This window comes from Eucalyptus grandis, chromosome 6 (assembly GCF_016545825.1).
Source record: "Eucalyptus grandis isolate ANBG69807.140 chromosome 6, ASM1654582v1, whole genome shotgun sequence".
Classification (NCBI taxonomy): domain Eukaryota; kingdom Viridiplantae; phylum Streptophyta; class Magnoliopsida; order Myrtales; family Myrtaceae; genus Eucalyptus; species Eucalyptus grandis.
This window is the reverse complement of record NC_052617.1, coordinates 13,414,287-13,433,754: the sequence shown is the minus strand read 5'-3', so window position 1 is coordinate 13,433,754 and position 19,468 is coordinate 13,414,287. Positions and strand designations below refer to the sequence as shown.

General features: G+C 41.4%; 2 protein-coding genes and 1 non-coding gene across 3 annotated transcripts; all 3 read right to left on the bottom strand.

Annotated features, from left to right (window-relative positions):
- Nucleotides 1–143: 143 nt before the first annotated feature.
- Nucleotides 144–2,634, bottom strand: LOC104451448. The gene is made up of 4 exons (XR_005551948.1): nucleotides 2,534–2,634; nucleotides 1,512–1,728; nucleotides 645–820; nucleotides 144–454 (listed from the first exon to the last, which is right to left on the bottom strand). It is a non-coding gene; the product is annotated as an uncharacterized LOC104451448 (transcript).
- LOC120286188 (peptide chain release factor PrfB3, chloroplastic-like) lies at nucleotides 162–4,642 on the bottom strand. The gene is made up of 9 exons (XM_039314363.1): nucleotides 4,374–4,642; nucleotides 4,199–4,296; nucleotides 3,884–4,091; nucleotides 2,969–3,186; nucleotides 2,626–2,733; nucleotides 1,677–1,728; nucleotides 1,516–1,574; nucleotides 645–924; nucleotides 162–454 (listed from the first exon to the last, which is right to left on the bottom strand). Exons 3-9 carry the CDS (start codon nucleotides 3,936–3,938, stop codon nucleotides 162–164), a joined length of 1,065 nt encoding a protein of 354 aa, XP_039170297.1. The 5' UTR covers nucleotides 3,939–4,091; nucleotides 4,199–4,296; nucleotides 4,374–4,642.
- Nucleotides 4,643–13,085: 8,443 nt separating this feature from the next.
- On the bottom strand, nucleotides 13,086–19,185 carry LOC120294666. The gene is made up of 12 exons (XM_039315040.1): nucleotides 18,844–19,185; nucleotides 18,144–18,208; nucleotides 17,553–17,651; nucleotides 16,495–16,627; nucleotides 16,095–16,154; nucleotides 15,953–16,012; nucleotides 15,014–15,136; nucleotides 14,822–14,893; nucleotides 14,191–14,328; nucleotides 13,819–13,974; nucleotides 13,472–13,576; nucleotides 13,086–13,393 (listed from the first exon to the last, which is right to left on the bottom strand). The coding sequence occupies exons 1-11, from the start codon at nucleotides 19,066–19,068 to the stop codon at nucleotides 13,490–13,492; spliced, it is 1,218 nt and encodes a 405-aa protein (XP_039170974.1). The 5' UTR covers nucleotides 19,069–19,185; the 3' UTR covers nucleotides 13,086–13,393; nucleotides 13,472–13,489.
- Nucleotides 19,186–19,468: the final 283 nt, after the last annotated feature.

The following is a 19,468-nucleotide window of genomic DNA, read 5'->3' as shown; positions in this document are numbered from 1 at the left end:
GGTTTTGTCAACAAAATAAATTTCAGGCGTAGATACATGTATGACAAAGGAACAATTGTCTTGTTTTTAACATAAAAATAAACTTCAAGGGATAAAACTTTGGGATGAAGAACCAACGCAGAGAAATAAATTAATAGAGCGAATTGGGAAAAGCTGCTTTACTATGGAGGCATGTCATTTGAGAGTCTCATCTGGATATGAGCTCCAATCAGAGGTTCTATATTACCGTCCAAAACATAATACAGGTCAGGCATTTCAACACCACTTCTTACATCTTTCACATGCTTGCGAGGGTAAAGAACATATCTTCGGACCTTGTCTCCCCATACATCGAACACATTTTCCTTCTTGAAGCCATTTATGCCTGGAACTCCTACATCTCTGGCTGCGATAAGAAGTTTAGCCTTCAACCGGTTGAGGGCCTTAATCTTATTTGCAAAAATGCTCCTTTCACCTGGGATAAAAATTTTGAGATCTTATTTCTCAATCACAAAATGTCGTACTAGACAGGCAATCATGAACGTGTGTTGAGGAATAGGCATTTGCTTCTTTGTAAAGTCAAAACCAGATTGCGGAAACCATTGGTAAACAAATTTGAGTTGGAAGGTCAACCCTAACAAATAAGGGAATAGACAACTCATTACCCAAAGATTGGACAACAAAACCAGTAGGAACATGCTGAATAACAACTCCAGACCGGCCTTCAATGACTTTTACTTCAGGCGATGACGATGGGCACGAGATTAGCAAATCCTCCTCACTAATTTTTAGGTCAGGGGCCGAATCACGGAACAGAGGAATTATATCGACAACTGCTAGGCTGTCGATATAATTTTGAGTACTAAAATGAGGAACTGACAGGAATTTAGGGGCCAATGATGTAGCAGAACAGAAACACATTACACAGAAAAGGCTTTTCTCGACCTTCAATTCACTTGTATAAGAAGTAGATAAACTATAAAAAGAAACAACTTGAATGGTAGGATCCCATGAAATGCAACAATTCCCTTGGCTATGTTTTTGAGTGAACTAAATCAACCTTAAGCTCATGTGCAAAATTAATCCACACACCATTTGAAGTTGCATATCTTATATTTTTTTAGCCAATGTTAGACTCTATGGTACATGTAGACATCTAGGTGCCACACAAATATCTAAGTGTGTAATTAAGATAAGATCAAGAAAGAATTTACCCAAATATATACAATAAGGTGCCATGAGTACAAGTTCATATTTAGCTGCTTTGATTTCAAGAAAGAGCCACAGAAACAATCAATCTTTCAATTCCAATGTGTTTTTCCTTGCACACGGTCATTTACATGTTGTCATGTCTTTAATACACTTTAAATTGTTTCTTGATATTAATGATGCACTAACAAGATGCCACTTTTGCCTTCTGAATCTCCGGAAAGAGAAGAAACAAATCATTCAGAGCTCATTGTTAAAAAGAAGTCAAAAACCAATAGCAATATACAAAAGTCAATGTTTCATCAAAACAAAAATGTGTAAACCTACCTCATCAATTGTTGATCCAGTTTCTGAACCACTTATCATTCGATGAACACCCCTCTCCCCTTGAAGAAAACCATATGCATAATCAAATTCAAATTCAACCGTTGCAGAAGTGATTCCACCATTTGTTGCCTGACGCTTCTCTACAATCCTCCCTCAATAACCTTGCTTCTCAGCCCATTTTTGGTACATTCTCAGTAGTTTTTCAGCCCATAACTGGATTAGCAAATGCATGAGAGACAGAGAGATTGGAACCAGCAGAGGCTTAAGCCCAAAAGATTCTTTTTTTTTTTTTTGGGTCTACAAAACTGAGTGAACTTCATTGAATTAGCTAATGGAAAAGGAATATATCCCCATTATAGATGAATATTACAGTCCGCTATTTTCCAAGATTTCATCTTTCATATGCAAATAGATTGGCAACTTATCATTCCCTGTCCTAGTTCATACTGATGTCAAAATGAAGTATCCTCATAACATAAGTATCCTCATAGTGGAGAATAATATCGAACCACTATCCATACTGATCAAATTCTCACTTTTCTTTTTTCTCATTATTCTTTTGATAGCCACCACATTATCACTTAATGTTTACTTCGAGTTGGAATTCAGGGGGAGGGACATGCAAAATACCTCCCACGGAAGAAGGATACTAGACAATAAATTAAATATCCACTAAACCCTGGAGAAATCCCACGATTGATTTTCAAGACATCTAAGTCATCAAGCAAAGAGATTCGTAAATAAGAAGTAACTGAAATGGTGATGCGCACAAGCATACATATATACTAACAAGATTCCACTAATAATGTCCCACCCTTATGTGTACATATATATGCAGTTTTTTCATTCTCAAGTTCTTTGAAACTCCTATATTTTGGCGTAAGTATTATAAAGAAGCAGGAACCAGAGACTCTGCATCCATTCTACATCAATGTATATTACAACGGAAGAGTGTGATATAAACATCATCTCTTTGCACATGCATAATTATTCTAGAAATGAAGTTAGATTATCAAACCTCATGGTAATTGCCATTGGATTCAGCTTTGATGACCATCGACGCTCCATTCACATCATATGGTCCCTTAAGAAGCTTTAACATCTCATAACAGTCCAAAACTTACTCATATCCAAAGACGAAGCGTATGCCTGCTCAAAAAGAGCATAATTAATAGCATCCATCTCCACCAGTTGAGTTATCAGCTTTGCTTCTTCCGCCTGCAAATTTCAGCAGATAAAAGTCAACTAAAGCCAGCAATTGCACTTCCTTTAATTGATACAGTTAAACTAGATATGACAGTCATTGACACATTAAGAATCAAGTTAATCTCGGAAGAAGAGTCAAGACAAGCTTATAATGGGCAAACCATTGACCCAACAATTGCCCAACTTAATCCACACCTACTGGGCGGAAAAGCTTATTATGTGAGATGAATATGGCATTCCACACCACCTTGTAAGTTAAATCCCTCAGGGCATCGACTGCTCTGGCCATGTCTGCCAACTTCACAAGAACATCATAGGATTTATCAGGATCATCCCAAAGGTTGTAATCTCGAATCAGTCCATCAAGCTTAATCCATTTAGCTTCTTCAATTTGCAGTGCAGTAGGAGCCATCTTCTCAGTGCGTTGAACTGCATCTTCAATCTTCCTTTTTAGTGAAAACAACCCTGGAGAAAAAGAAATGCAAATTTTACATAAAAGCCGAACTACAAAGATTTTTACCCCACCAACATCCCAGAAACACTTTTGCTTACATTTCTCAGAATTCGTGTCAGATTGTACAAGAAAATTAAACTTGACTTCAAGTCCTCTTACAGGAGTCACATTTTGCAAAACTCATCTATTTCCAACATGTTTGACATAACTTCCTTGCAACGGTAACCATAGATATCAAATGAACCGCTGGTTTGAAATTCCGAAGAGCAAACTCTGAAACAAAGCATATTTGGAACACCGAGGAACAAGAAATGAAGAATCTTTCCACTAGGGTGATAACTTAAAAAGCAAGAACCACTCACACATGGGAGTTCACCTAATGTGAAGCAAGAGGCCTCATGAGAAAGATTCAGGCCCAAAAGATACTTACTGACTTCAAATTTTACACGAAAGACATGATTGTATGACCAATAAAATCCGGAAAAGTTCACTCTTTCTTTTTCATTTTACCACAAACCGGTCTGGATTTCTTCGCAAGCAGTCTAAAACAACATGTCAAAGAACTTCTCAAAAAAGCAAGAACCATCTATCATCTTGTGCATTTGCAAATGAACCGAGCACTCCATCTTAATCTAACCAAAAGAAGAACTACCCACATGAAAGCATTCGAGAAAGACAACATAATGGAATTAGGCGAGGGAGACGGACCGAGTTCTCTGTAAACCTTGCTTTTGCCGTCGACAGAGCTACAAGCCCGGACCATACAGCATAAGACCGTGGACTTGTGCGGCTGTGGAGCTCGCCATCTTGACCCGAACAAAGCAGATTCTCAAGACCTTGCTCTTTGTTGAAGGCAAATTCTCAAGACCTCATGGTTTTCCATCAGTAATATTCACTTCCCTGCTCAATAATCTCCCTTGCAAGCATCAAATAGAAAAACTTGATTTTTGCTTTTTGTAAAGGTTGCGCAGGAAACGCTATAACAACTATCACACGCTTGCAACTAAAACAATTCATCCCCACCTCAATGTAGCTCTCAATTCGTGAAATGTCATTGCCTCAATTTTGGCCGGGTCATTATTAGGCAACACGACTTCACCAATGCTTGCACCAGAATTTTTCTGCAGAAAAAATGAATGCTGAATGGTCAAGTCCCCAAAACACAGGTGGAACGATAGGTTCGATTAAAAGACAATACCTTGACATGACTTTTGGTAGAACTAGGAACTGAAGCCACCAATCCTTTCGATTTCTTCCCTGTCCTCAGAAATCGCCGCCGACTCAGGTGTCGACGAATTCGACACGCCCCTTTTGGACAACATTTCGCTCGCTCCGAGCAAGACGATAGAACGACCAACCCAAAATCTCGGAGCAACCAAGAAGCTACAACATGCGAAAAAGTCAGCAACTTTGTAAGGAACCAAAGCAACGCTTAGCATCACAGAGCGAAACCCAGGATTCGAAACTGCCGTCGCATTGTCGCTTAGCAGTCGCTTGTAGTCATATGGAAAGAAAGACTATAAAATTCACGCTGGGTTCACGCAAAAATGAGAGGTACCCGGACGAACCTCAAAGAAGGGGGTGGCGAAACCCCTGAACCCTAGTCGAAATGCTTGCCTCATGGATGAAAGAATGCACAGAGAGACACACTCAGAGAGAGAGAGGCAGTCCAGTGTTGCTGAGCAAGGAAGAAGAGACGCGGCACGAGGGCATACCCGAGACCTCACCGAACCGCGGGGGAAGAACCGCCAAAAGCGTGGAGGTCGTGGGAGAGGCGAGCTAAATCGGCCGTCGAGCGTCGGGGGTAGAGGGCAGAGAGGGCATCGAGCGTCGGAGAAGGGAGAAAATATTAGGTTCGCTTCCTGGTTCGTCGGCTGCTCGCGATGGTTCGCCAATCGGAAAGGGGGAGGGTGGAGAGAGAGAGGGAGTTCATCGGACAGGGACAGCACCCGGTCGACGGCGGGGAGCCTGGCGCCGCTCGGGAACGAGACCGAGGCCGCCTCCCTCCTGCCGAAGGCCGACGACTTCGCGGCGGAGGCTGGCGGTGTCTTCGGCCTGAGGGAGGGGGAGGACGAGTAGATGCCAGAGACGGAGGACGCCATCGGCGGCGGCGACGGCGGCTCGGAGTCGGAGTTGATGACGAGTTCGCCGGAGGGAGGGAGGCCCAGAAGTTGCCTAGAGACCCAGGCGAGCACAAACCTTACGCTCAATCTCGGCGTTGGAAACAGTCGGAAGCGAAGGGGATCGGGAACCAGCTGCGATTGGCGGGGCTCTTGGAGGAGGCGACGGACCGGCGAGGCTTTTGGGGAGGCGGAGGCGGAGGGGGTGGGATACGCTGAGAAGGAAACAGAGGAAGTGCAGCTCGTCCGCGAGGAGAGAGAGAGCCCAGAAAATATTCAAGTGAGGAGAGAGAAATTTTAAGCGGGAGGGCTGCGCATTTATTATCCATTGACCCGTGCTTTCTTCTGCCAACCGAGCCGAGCCGAGCCATCAGCCGAGAGTTATTTGGGAGAGAGAGAGGAGAGAGAGGAGCGCTGCGTCGAGGAGCAAGAGAAAAAGCGAAGAGGACACCAAGTGGGGCCCACCCCTCCACATGGCACCTCGTGAGTGGCCGGGGACCACGCTGACGTGGTGGTCCCGGACCACCCAATATTTTCTCCGGACCACCCAATATTTTCTCCAACATATCTTCTTCCTTTTTCCGAGGACGTGAAATGTCTCTGTCTCCTTTGTCGGACTCAAAAGTCTTCATTTTCTTCTTTTCGCTTTACCATGATGACAACACGTGTTCGTTTTCTGCTAGCCGGCCAAAAGGGGGCTAAGACACATCATAAGTCTATTAGAAATAGAAGAAAAGAAATTACTGTAGACGGGCTTCTGTTTACGTTCAGCACTTATGAGAGATTTACTGGATAAAATAAGAGTTGCGTTCATTTTTTAAACAATCAATTGGGACTTCATTCGATAGATACACCTTTATTATCCATCTCAATCAGTGATTCCTATTACAAAATTCTGGACAAATCTTGATATTTAAGGTTACTTTTTTATATCCACTCTCAATATATTCCTATGAAAAAAAAGAACCGACTTCATGTCTTAATTTCTTTATAGAAATAGATTCATGACAGCCCCAGGCAGGAAGAAAACTTAAGAAGGTCAAACTGTTGGTACCTTTGTGCCATAAATCTCTTATGGATTCTACATATAAGTTTCGAAGTATAATTTTACTATTTATTATCCACAGCGTCATAAATGCGGAAACTATCCGTTTAATATTGCTTTCCAACCTATTTGGAAATGCATGGTTTCTCACTCTCGCATTTATTTGATCATCATAACGGTTATACCCTCCTAACGATTGTGTGACAAATTGAATAATATTTTAATTTGGGCAATAAAAACCTAAATCACAAATAATTATAAATTATTATAGAATTCACTTCTTCAAAAATTTATGATTTATAATAGATTATTATTTTCACAATTCAAAAAGAATATTATGTTAACAAAATCCACTTAGTTATAACATGAAAAATGAAGAGCGACTTTTCCCCGAATATACAAGTTAAATTCTCCAAATAATGTTATTATTTTCTTGTGCCTCTACCTCGAGCTTTCGTCCTTGCATGGGAAACCTTTATGATGAACACGCTGAGGACACGTAGCTTTCTGCCCCGAGGCAGAGGACATCAACCGACGACGTCCACACGAATGCAAACGTCCGCGTTGACCCAGTCAACGAAATTGCTTCTCGGGCACTGCAACGGTAATATCTCTCCAAGCATTTATACGAACCATCCGCGCCCGGTTCTCGTCTATTTCACGAGCTCGAACTGCGCCGTACTCCTCCTCCTCCGCCTCCTTCTACAGCCCATCTCAATGAATCCTCCGGGATCCCTCACCTCTTTCTCCGTCGTCTGCATCTTCATCATCTGCTGTTTCCCTGTCGTCTCTGGATCGAGTCCAAGCTCGCCAGTACGACGTCGGTGGCAGAGATGGCTGGGTGGTTCATCCCGCGGAGGATTACAGCCAGTGGGCTGGTCGGAACCGGTTCTTGGTAAACGACACTCTGCGTAAGTTCCCCTGGGATTTCGTCTCGATTTAGTCTCGACGATGAATGAAGGAGGATCGCAACTTATGTTGATGTTCTTTCCCTTTTGTCTTCTTTGGGTCTGTTGCAGTTTTCAAGTACAAGAAAGGAGGGAACTCGGTGCTGCTGGTGAACAAGACCGGGTACGACAAGTGCGACGCCCACAACCCTATCAAGAAATGGGACGACGGCGACACCGTCTTCCAGCTCGACCGGTCCGGACCTTTCTACTTCATCAGCGGCCAGGACGACAACTGTCAGAACGGCCAGAAGCTGGTCGTCGTCGTCGTCGCCTTCAGGCCTCGCCCTTTTCCTCTCCCCCCGCCTAAAGCCCTGCCTCCACACGGCTCCTCGCCGACTCCGGCGACGGCTCCCGGAGCGGCTCCGGGTTCGAAACCGCCGGGCTCGAGTGCTCCGGCGACGTCTCCGGCGTCCTCCACGTCGCCAGCTACAACGCCTACACATGCGCCGACAATGGGACCGTCGTCGTCTCTGTCGCCGTCTCCGACCCTGACTCCAGGTTCGAAACCGCCTGTGTCGAGTGCGCCGGCGACATCTCCGTCGACCTCCACATCGCCGGCTACAACACCGACAAATGCCCCGGCGATGGGACCGTCGTCTCTGTCGCCGTCTCCGACCCTGGCTCCAGGTTCGAAACCGCCTGCGTCGAGTGCGCCGGCGATGTCTCCGTCGACCTCCACATCGCCAGCTACGAGTCCAGCACATGCGCCGGCAATGGGACCGTCGTCTCGGTTTCCGTCTCCGACCGCGGCTCCAGGCTCGGAACCGCCAGTATCGATTACTCCAGCGACATCTCCATCGACGTCCACATCGCCAGCTACAACCCCAACACAAGCGCCGGCAATGGGACCGTCGTCTCTCGCGCCATCTTCGACCACCGGATCACCGTCATCTGCTCCAACGGCAACAGCTCCAGCATCAGGTCCAACTGCGGCCGGCGCGCCAGGAGCGTCGCCGCTGGCGCCGTCCACCGCTTCACCAACTCCAGGAGGGTCAGCTCAGTCGTCTCCACCAGCAGGGTCGTCGTCTGCACCGGCAGGGACGCCGACCGGTTTGCCAACGAACGAGAACTCTGCACCAGTGGTGAATCCTCTCAGTATGTGGGCATTGGCATTCTTGATGATGCTTTTAGGGCAAATTTAATGGAGATTCCAGGACGAAGTACAGTGCAGCGTTTGAATATAAATATATATCTTCAGACATTAAAAAAGGAAACCCCGGATGAAATTTGATCGTGTTTATGTTGGTTTTTTCTGAGCTGACGTTAGATTCATTTTTTTGAGGGTACGTTTATAAAAAATTTCACATGTACTGTATGTGATTTTTTCCTTATGTGAATTTCACTATTCCATGATTTGACTAGACGGATGTATGTACATTGAAATAAAAGACCCTTTATAGCAGTTGTCGTTGATCATATATGGGAGCATCCATTTATTTTCTTATAGTTTTTATTCTTATTTTTATTTTTGTACTTTTAGGAAATAGAAAGATTGATAGAAATGTTCTCCATAAGCGGTCTTATCACAAAATGCGTCCATTATGCATGAGACTGTGTATGGTAATTTGTCATTGGTAAATTCCAGGAAGTTTACTTCGGCCAAAAAAGAAATTAATAAACATTTCATGCGAGAGTTTATGCTGATCTTTATTCAAGAGATTATACAGCTATTGAATTGACAAAATACAACTTTCATTAACTTGGAGTATTCTTACATATACGTGCGTGTATTTAGTTGTTTTCACCTACTTAACAGTACTCATTAATGAATCAATGCTGCTTTTGAGGGTGTGATAAAAGACTGCAAGCGCATCAAGGCGGCCGCGGGCCCCCATTTAAAGTAGCTTTAAAGAAACACCAACCCGTCCTGAAAGCAAAAAAGTGAAAGATAGAAATGCCTTAATCATGTAAAAAGTGCTGCTTAAATTCATAGCTTCCTGTGGCAAATAAATAAATAAGTAAAATTTATAGCTTATGTCCTAACTAGTAACTATCAGAAAAATAAACCTGTGAGAGCATGCAGGGATAGACCGAAGAGGCTGGTGCGGGTTAGGATTAATTTCAGCTATATTTCATTGATGGTTCAATGAGACGTTTATTTTGTAAAAAAATGAATGATTTAAAAAAAATTATTTATGTTGTTTATAAAAATAAATATATGAAAAATATTTTTGTTATACACGAAAATATTTAGAATTTAATTATTATTAATGATGAAAATATTTTTTATTGATTATATATTTTAAGCAATATAAATAATCATATTTAAAATATATATATTTTTAATTTATTTATTTTGTTACGAACTAAATGAACCCTTAATTTTGATTTCAATAGTACCTATTGCATTAGAATTTCATTAGTGAACTTTAGCATGGACTTTTGGATGCGATGGGCAAGCCACAAATTTTCTGGTCCACATGCTATTATCGCCCGAGTTCTACCTTGTTAACATTTCGCTTGAAAATAAGAAAATTGCCGGAGCTTCCAAGAGTGCATCAATTGCAAAACAAATAAAAAATTTAATACATTTGGTGATTGAAATCAAAGTTCATAAATCTAATTGCATAATCTATTTAATTTCAATGATCACGGATGAATTAATCCGTTAAACCTTATTTTTTGTTCGACTTTGTTTCTTATAGTTTGCAAGTCTCTTTCTTTGAAATTTTCGTGTAAATCAACATATCCTTCTAACTCCTTGACCCATTCTCTTCAACTTAAAACTCTACGTGCCTCACCTAAAGCATTCATTTGTAAGCTTTACAATCTCCCTCTCATATAAAAATATATATACACACACTCGGGATGAGTGATTTATGCCAAAAATCAATCTAAATGAAGATCATACTCTCTTTTATAATATCAAAGTTAGTTTCGTGAAGTCATATTAACATAACGGTAAGTTTATTTGCACGGGTTTGGCCATATTGAGTGTAATTTTACATGTATTCGAGCAAACTTGGTTTGTGGTCGGTTTGTGGTCGGTTTGTCCGGGTTTCCAAAATATACAAAATAAATAAATAAATAAAATTTTAAAAAAAGGGCATAGTACTTTTTTTGGAAATTTGGTCCCTTGAAAGTGCCAAGTCTAGGCATTCACATCCACAATAAAAAATGAAATGCAGGGGATCTGCCAGTGAGCTTAATTGGCCCTCCCAGAATGTTCCGAGGACTATACCATGTCCTAATTAATTTCTAATTGCCCTAATTTGACAATTGTCATATTTCGCAATGGATGGTCCTAAAAATTGAGTTCACACATCAAATTCAAGACAACATGCAAGGGAGCTGATGCGTGGAAAAAGAGGGCGAGAAGAAAGACTCGAGATCTGTTTTTGCTTTCTTCTCGCCCTCTTTTTCTGCTGAGCCAAGAAAAGACGGGGTTTGCAAGGGGAGAGCCTCTACCCACATGCAACTTCATTGCGCTGAAGTCGACAGAGCAAATGGTCCGGGCCATGTGTTTGGACATTTCTTGCTTTGTTCAATCGCATTTGTACCATCGTTTGTTCACATTGGGACCGCTGACCTCTGTATATCAATTAAGACTCCTAACGTTACTCAAAACGAAAGTTGTCAATCATAACAATAATTGCCTCATTTGAATTAAGCATTGGGTCACTTTATTAATCTTTTTGAGAGATTTTTACGTAATATTATGATATATATAGTATCATCTCTCAAATCATATGGCATATACTGAAGATTTTCATTCGAAATTTAAAGAAGCATCTTGTATTAGCCTTGTCCGCATCAAGAACGCTTTGGGGTTCTTTGGCGTCATTATCGACACGATCTAATCATCTTTGCTCGACTTAGTCCACTTCTATCTGAATAATAATTGAAGGAGGGATTAAAGTTAGGGTTTCGATTCACATGAGAAGCCAAGTGTTTGGATATGAACGCACATCAAATCAGATGAGACATCGACGCAAACAATTCACGACCTGCCAGCTGCACCTCTTAGTCTCATGTACCGGAAAAGAGCCACTTCAACAACAATAGGTAATTAAAGATTTTTGGGAAGCCGGCCAACCAGCCTTCTTGCCGAAGGACTGGCCTCGTCATTCTCCTGTACCCAGCCTAGTATGCTAGGAGAAGGGCATCGCGGGAGTCAGAGGGGGTCTCCACCCTTTTACAGGGTTGGCCGGAGTTACCCTTGGGGACCTTATCCCGTGTTTCTCCCCCTCATTTGCCTATAAATGGCTTGTGGGGGGAAGACACCCAGGGATATCCAATTCAAGGTGGAGCAGTTTAAAGACTTGCTCAGGTCTATCTGAATAATAATTGAAGGAGGGATTAAAGTTAGGGTTTCGATTCACATGAGAAGCCAAGTGTTTGGATATGAACGCACATCAAATCAGATGAGACATCGACGCAAACAATTCACGACCTGCCAGCTGCACCTCTTAGTCTCATGTATCGGAAAAGAGCCACTTCGACAATGATAGGTAATTAAAGATTTTTGGGAAGCCGTGATGGGTGTTTTTTCGCCTTGATCGTAATTTCTTATGGCTGAGTAATTTTTCAAATTCCAACTTATTGCGGAGAAATTATTCGTGGGTTCCGCTTAATTTCATTGTTTTTTTTTTTTTCGTATGTAATTTTAGCTTTCCGTGTTCTGTAGATTTTCTTGGCTCTCGATTATGTCGGTATAGCGATGGGTGAGTTTCCTCGTCCTCCTTTGCTATCGGGTAACGTCGGACGTGGTCGGGAGAGGCGGGATGGGGTCCCAAGATTGAATGCCACCTGTCGGCAAGGAGATTGCAAGTTGACGTGTTCTTTTGTTTTTTTGCCTTTCCTCTTTCAACACATGTCCAAAGCTGATGGAAAGCTATCCGGAAGGGCAGACGATTTTTTTTCGGCGCCTAGAAGTCGGTACTGTCCGACCAAAAAAAAAAAAAAAAAAAGAAGTCGGTACTGAAAAATTGGGGGCCCCAGTTATCTTGTATGGCTAAAAATGTAAAGAAGCGATGTAGTACTGCTTCAAGACCGACCCAAAATTTTAGGGATTAGCCAACCATGAGAACCCATCGTACGCTACTGGCATTAGTCAAATTTCTTATCTTGAAAACGCTATGACGGTTCAGTTCGATAACCCGTGTTCTCAAGCTCAGTTTTGAACGACAGGAATATAAACCATCCGATGACTCTTAGGACTATGGTGGCTCTCCTATCAGCTTTGGTCACGGTAGCGGAGTCCACGGCATAAGAGTATCTTTGTAAGGCCTTATAATGGAAACGGTGGATGTTAGGGCAGCGGCCGTGTGGGAGAATTTATTGATGTAGATGGAGGAGGACTGATGAATTCATGGCGAGCTGTAGAGCACTAGCCTAAGCTAGGAGAGGGTCCATTCCATGTGGCCATCAGCTAATCCATACAGACGTGGATGCAGCATCATCACCCGCTGCAAGAGGTACACTCTTGACTAATGGCACCGTGGCCATGATTTCAAGAGGTGACGGAAGCTCATGTGATGCAGCCTTGAAGGGAGATTTATAGTGCAACTTTTTGGTGAACCTCTCCCTTAGAAATAACCGACATTCTGGGCTTTGCCCCAAGTCCTTCGGAGTTTTCTCATTTTAGTTCTATAGGCAAAAGAGAGAGAAAAAGAAAGAGCAAAATGCAGTCGTAAACATCCAGCTCAAGCAAACCTTCTCGCCGACTTTCGCCCTTAAAAGAACAATCTGATAATGAGTTTGAATTGAACGTAACATATAACATCAACCGTTGCTCTCTTTTTCATCTCTCTTATTGGCATGCACAGATACCATCCTAAAAGAGAATCGAACACAGATCCGAATTCTGAATAGTGTTGATTAGCAAGGCTGCGACTTAGAATGCCATTACATTGATCATATTCAACTGTCATCCATTCAAAACTCGTCACTCTGTACGCAATTGGCAAAAAAGGAGAAATTAAGGAAGAAAGAATGAGCTAAGCTGCGAGAAAACCATGCAGAAGTTGAGGAAAATTGCTTTTGCATAAGACCTTCAGTCCAACCAAAGCTGCCCACCAAGAATTAAATTTCTGGAAATTCCAAAGAGCTGAAATAGTGCTCTCCTTCAAAAGAACCACCATCTCCGTTGTCGTGGCTTTCTCTGCAACAAATATTCAATGGCAAGTCAAAGTCAGACAGTGCACACTCTAAAACACGTTGAGAGAGAGAGAGAGAGAACCTTCTGATCCTGCGTTTTTTATTGTAATACAATAGGCCGAGAAAGGACACTGCTATCAATGTCTTGAATGTACGGGCGCACCTTCTCCTCCAACATCTCATTCAGCTAAATATCAAAATAAATCATTCTGCGTGAATCCAATGGATGGCGTGGTGCTAAGAGTACAATATGTAATTTTTTTATCAAATGAGAATAAAGGATTCACTAAAGGTGTAACTTGAGACTGGATAAGCTTGTTTCAAATCCAGTTTGAGAAATTAATAGCATTTTCCTGTCAGCTTGAACTCAAATCCATTAAGTCACTACACAGCTGAAAGACCCAGAAATAATTGTCAGAGTCAACAAACCTTTTCCTGTCGCCATTTAGCTTGCCATTGTGTATCCAAGATTTTATCAGCAATCTCTCTTTGGGCATTAAGTAGTACGGTCATTTCATAATATTTATCAGGATCTTTTAGATCCTCTTCATTCCAAGATGAAGAATTGAGTGGAAGTTCTAGCTCCTGCCAATATGTGAAGTTAGTTCTACCATCAAAGCAAACAAATTACACCACACATAAGTTGAATAACGGAAGGGACAATAGTTATTTTATACTTAACAAGAAGCGATGCAATCCAACAAAGAGTAATACAACAGATGGAAGAAGTACAGAAGCCAACAAATCAGGAAATTTCTGCAAATCCATGACAAGAACAACTAAAATTTATAAGATACTTACACCCCAATTTTGAGGCCTTGCAGGAGGATTGAGTTTCATTACTTCCGCTTCCAGAGCCTTCTTGGCATTGTAGTAAGGAACATTCTTCACGACAACAGGATCATCCCGCGCACGGACCGGATCTATAGAAATTAAAGCCTGCAATAGTGCAGAACATCTTGATTTCAGTGTTGGTACTCATAATGGTCATGCCAAAAATTAATTAATCAAGAACCTGCACAATCACATGTAGATGTATAGGATATTGATTATGATTCTCAGTTTGTCAGTAACATCACCAAGAGGTTTTGGGGTTTTGCATATATTGACTTCTCCAACAAATTATCCACAAAACACTTGCTTGTGGAACCAAAAGAAAGGAAGGTTCTACACTTAAAAGGAGCTCCTTGTTCTTCTTTGTATACTCTATAACACACCTTTTGACAATTGGAAGTCACAGTTTGATACTAAAGCCAGATACAGCAGCAGCTAAAGCAAACAACTAGCCAACAACCACAATGTTAGAATCCAACTAAATCCAACCAGGTGATCATTAACATCATGAAGAAAAGCAAAAGTATGAATTATCGACTGTAATCAGTTTAGAACTGAAGAGTTTGCCATATGTAATGCGGTCATCATTTCATCTTACCTCCTGCATATGCTCCCAGCCAGGTTTACGATTAGCTACCACATCTCGAATTTGATCATATCTCATGGATTCCTAAATCAAAAGAACAAGCAGTTCGTTAACGGTTATGTTAATTCATAGTCTTAAATATACTGAGACAGCAACGGATTTCAGAATGAGGAATAAATTAAGCAAATCAAACAAAATAAGAACCTTGTATTGCCACCATATCTTCTGTTTGACTTCATCATCATATTCAAATCCACCAACAATTTGAGGGAAGGTAATCAAACAGAATGCAGCAATGCTTGGGTCTTTCATGCTGTGGACTATGTGCTGCAGGGTCGGAGGCAGGATTGTAAAAGGAGGCAGGAATTTAAAAGGGAACTCATAACAGAGAATGCCATTCTAGAGTTACATTTTTTCATACCCATATAAAAGACTGACAAAAACTTCCAATAATCGAAGTGCCAGCTAGTTTTTCTTGAATCTTTCCTCTCCTAAAAATTACTACTTTTGGCTTAAGTGTAAATGTGTATCCATCAAGATTATATAACCTAAACAGCTAGCAGGTTGCACTTCAACTCACAATTTACACAAATTAACCAACATTAACCACAAGAACTAGCTATTTGAGAGAAAGATGAAAGGTACTCCTACACTAATTTAGCACATTTATCCTGCAGAAACCTCCACTTCCAGACATCATGAGGGGACAGGTGTTGCCTGCTAGCAGATTATCCTTATTTGACTTTTATCTTTGGTAGAGGAAAGACATGCAAATCAAAATTGGATGAATATCACTCCTGAAAGAACTGTGACACAAAGTGCTAGAGCATTAGCACCTTACAAAGGAAGTGCCACAACTATAAATTGTCAAACTAAAGAGATAGGTCTATACCAAACATTTCATCCTAACATGCATGTTTTTCACCAAATTATACTAAAAGCAAGTGAGAAAAGAGTAACAAAGCTCAGCATTTTCTTATTTAACTGCAGTTCTTACCACAAGAAAGATGCCTATTCTTAGACACAAAGCGGGTACACAATTTCATAACAGTTTGCATAGAAAATCTTGTGCAATGAGGATGGATATCACTAAATAAGAGTGAAGAATCTGAAAGGGGAAGAAGACAATAAGTGTATACTAGCCTCATAGGGGTAGTCCATTTTTCTCATGACATTATAGGCCAGCCATGGAGGCTCCATAATCTACAAAAACAAAAGATTGTGAATGTAAGCACTACTGAACAGCTTATTCATACGAGAGTAATAGATTTGACATGCAACTCACATCATCTGCAGAAATTCTGACTTGTAATTTGTGTTTGCATTCAGGACAGCCCATGACTCCCTGCAACATGTGGAAACAAAGAATTGATGCTTTGACAGACTGGTTTTAATTAATATGTTCACAAGGCCGACATATCTTGCACACTCCACCATTTCCTTGCTAGCACTCTCATCTAAAAGGAAAATTTGAGGCATGGTGCTGATTCCTTCAAAGTTAAGACCTATATAGCTCACACAACTTGGCTCTTTTATTGAGAATGATGTACTTCTGATTGTAGACTATCGTAAGTACATCTAGATATAGGAGACAGTTATTCTTGTATCTATATAAAAATGACTGCTCATGAAAAATCAAGAGTTCTTTGCTTTTTAACCATGAGTAGTGGGTAAACGAAACCCACCGTTCCATCACAACTTGGGCAATCTTTAGATGGCAAAGGTAAATGAAGATCGACAGATGAAGGAAGGTGAATGATTTCAGCACGATTATTAACAACGGCGTCAGCTATGCATTCAGCTGTTGCTTTCTCTCCACTGCATGAAAATTCATGTTTATAGTTATAACGGGGAGGAAGAGAGATATTGAACATCCAAAGTGCCAGATCAATAATTATGACCACCCAATGTTCAAAAAAGGAGTTTTGATCATACTAGGACCAACATGCGCATACAGTTGGCACAGAGAGAAATGGAAAGAGCGGCGCTTGCAAAAGTACCTTTCTTAACAGGAAAATTGAAATCATATACCCCAGTGCTAGCAATGATCAGACAAGCAAAACAAAGATCATGCAAGTTGAACCACAAAACATCTGACCACATAAAAGAGACATCATCAGTACACAAATGTTCTTGATATTAAAGGAACAGTGAAATTTTATTTTTTTTTTGGTTTTTCATGGTATGTGATCCCTACCAAACTTCATTATATCGTAGACTGTTACTACCATCTTTAAAGCACAAATTTGCAAGTTCTAAGCCTGACCAATAGATCCCAGGGCAGTTAGATGCAGCATATTTTCTAGAGATAACTAAATACTCTCTCCATATATTCCCGGCTTTAGAAGACAGGTAAATTTTAGAAATGGTCCTCAGTTGAAGCATAAATAAATATATATATTAAGTGCATACTCTAACCTGATACAAGAGCTCGTTATCGTAATGCCCACATCAGGCAGGCAAATATCATACAAAATGCCACTACGAGACTCTCAGTAATAAACTTTAATGCAGAAAAGGAAAATGGGCAAGAATGCAACAAAATTCCTCAAAAAATTGTTGGAGAACAAACGATAAAAAGTGTAACGCATGGTCATGAGAGGTTAGTATTTTCCAGTCAATTTGACAACCTTTTAACCAGCACTAACAGCATCATCATTTCACTGTGATGAAAGGGAAAGCAGTCAATTGTCAAAAAACATAAGGCTGGCCACTTATAGAGTGACATTAAGCCCATATGTACCTCTTCAAGCTGTAGTTATTCACTTGATAGTGCACTTTTCCTGATCCTTTGCACATGGTACACCTCAATGCCTGCCATCCATTACAGGTTTTGCAATTCCTGCATGTATTGGAAATCCAGTCCAGGAGCAGCAATTGCGGTTAGCTACCAAAGAAGACAACTATACAGCAAGCATCCAAACTAATAATTTAAGATATGAGGCGAAGAAGCCACTTCATATAGCAGATTAGTCAATTGGCATTTGTACGGAAAAGTAAGCAAACATTCATCCATGTTTACAATTCAAAAGAGATAAAGGTTCACATCACATGCTTTCCATGACAAAAGTCTCTTCCTTCATGCTCAAGCAATGTTTAATTCCTAAATCGAGCAAAGGTGGAACTCCTAAATTGAGCAAAGGTGACGCTCAGTCTACTTTTTCAAAACCTGGATTGGAAGATCTTAGGGGCAAGCCACCACCAGAAAAATTTTGATTTAATTTCAACTAATATCAACACAGGGAGTGAACGACAATCTCCAGAACCCAGTATGATGTGAAAATAAGAGAGAATGTAAAATCAAGAGAGGCAACCATGAGAAATCAGAAAGCACCTCTGACATATCACCTTCTTTCCAAGCTCCAAGGCAATATCATATGTTCCAAGAGTGGCAACAGCCTGCTTGCGTATAAACAACAGCATTGACATGTAAGGTTCAAATGGTGCAGCAAGCAATTGATCACATTGTTGACTAATTCAATTACTTACAAGAATTGCATCCAACATATACAATCCTATAGCATGAAAAACGAAAAAGCAGAAAAGCAGACATAATTGTGCAAATACCCAATTGCAAACACACAATGGAAAATAATTAACCAGCTTCCAGGCAAGACCAAGCTCAGAATCATTGCACAGCAAGAAGCATAAAGAGCTCTGATGAACACACATTAGAACAACCCATTAATCAACACGAAATTCAGGCAGCAGACTCAAATTCACTCCTGTTCTATCGGCAAATGTCGACGCACGTGCTGACACCACACATTGCCAACCCACTTCACAAGCGATTAACCCCTTTACAGGAATCCAATACGAGTTCAGCGGAGAAAAAACACACACGAAAAAAAACAAAGAATTATCCACCGAGTACACTAACAAAAACAAGCGAAATTCCCGAAACTGTCCTGCCCACGCTCTCATGTCATCGCCTAAGACATAACTAACGCCCCAGACCTCAGAAGAACCCAAAATCCGCTCCTCGAACACGACAAGCGTGCGTGACCAGTTCGGGCACGGAGGGAGAAACTCACGAAGATGGAGGCGTAGGAGAGCTTGCTGATGAACTCGGGGACGCCGAAGCCTCGGGGAGCGGAGCCGGCAATGTCGAAGGCGAGGGTGAAGGGAGAGAGGACGACCTTGATGGGGAGCTCGCAGATGTCGAGCAGCTGCTGGCCGTAGCGGGTGGTGAAGGCCTTGTACTGAGCGTCCGCGAACTGCTGCACGCTCTTGACCAGACGGTCCGTTCCTCTCGACATGGGAGAGGACGGAGGGTCTGCGAGTTCAGGCGGTACTGGTGGCGAGTCGCGCGAGGAGAGGTAGGGAAGAAGATGGAACCAGTTTATCCTCAATCCTCAATTGCTCCTCGGATGCTCATAAACCTCGGCTCTTGCAACCCGACGAGTTTATCCTGAGTTTTTACGTTAAAGTTCGATAATTCGAAGAGTCCGCCGGTAAATAAGCCTCGAACCCAAAAGGCTTAAATAATATGGATTAATACGATGAAAAATCCTAAATCCATATATCTGTAAATTAATTTTTTGATCAAGCACCATAAATTAGTACATTTATAATAAATTTACTTTCCGTTAATTTTCATTAATTTTTACTACCAAATTATTGAATTTGACAATACATGATAATTAATGGATGTATCAG

Excerpts from the sequence above, each read along its gene's own strand:
- LOC120294666 (XM_039315040.1), bottom strand. The coding sequence starts at position 19,068 with ATGTCGAGAGGAACGGACCGTCTGGTCAAGAGCGTGCAGCAGTTCGCG. Across the intron at positions 16,155-16,494 it reads GCCCAAGTTGTGATGGAACG|GGAGTCATGGGCTGTCCTGA; the intron begins GTGGGTTTCGTT and ends CACATGTTGCAG. Across the intron at positions 13,975-14,190 it reads CAAGGCCTCAAAATTGGGGT|GAGCTAGAACTTCCACTCAA; the intron begins GTAAGTATCTTA and ends ACATATTGGCAG.
- LOC120286188 (XM_039314363.1), bottom strand. The coding sequence starts at position 3,938 with ATGGTCCGGGCTTGTAGCTCTGTCGACGGCAAAAGCAAGGTTTACAGA. Across the intron at positions 925-1,515 it reads CTGGATCAACAATTGATGAG|GTCGAGAAAAGCCTTTTCTG; the intron begins GTAGGTTTACAC and ends AGTGAATTGAAG. Across the intron at positions 455-644 it reads TTTTGTTGTCCAATCTTTGG|GTGAAAGGAGCATTTTTGCA; the intron begins GTAATGAGTTGT and ends TTTTTATCCCAG.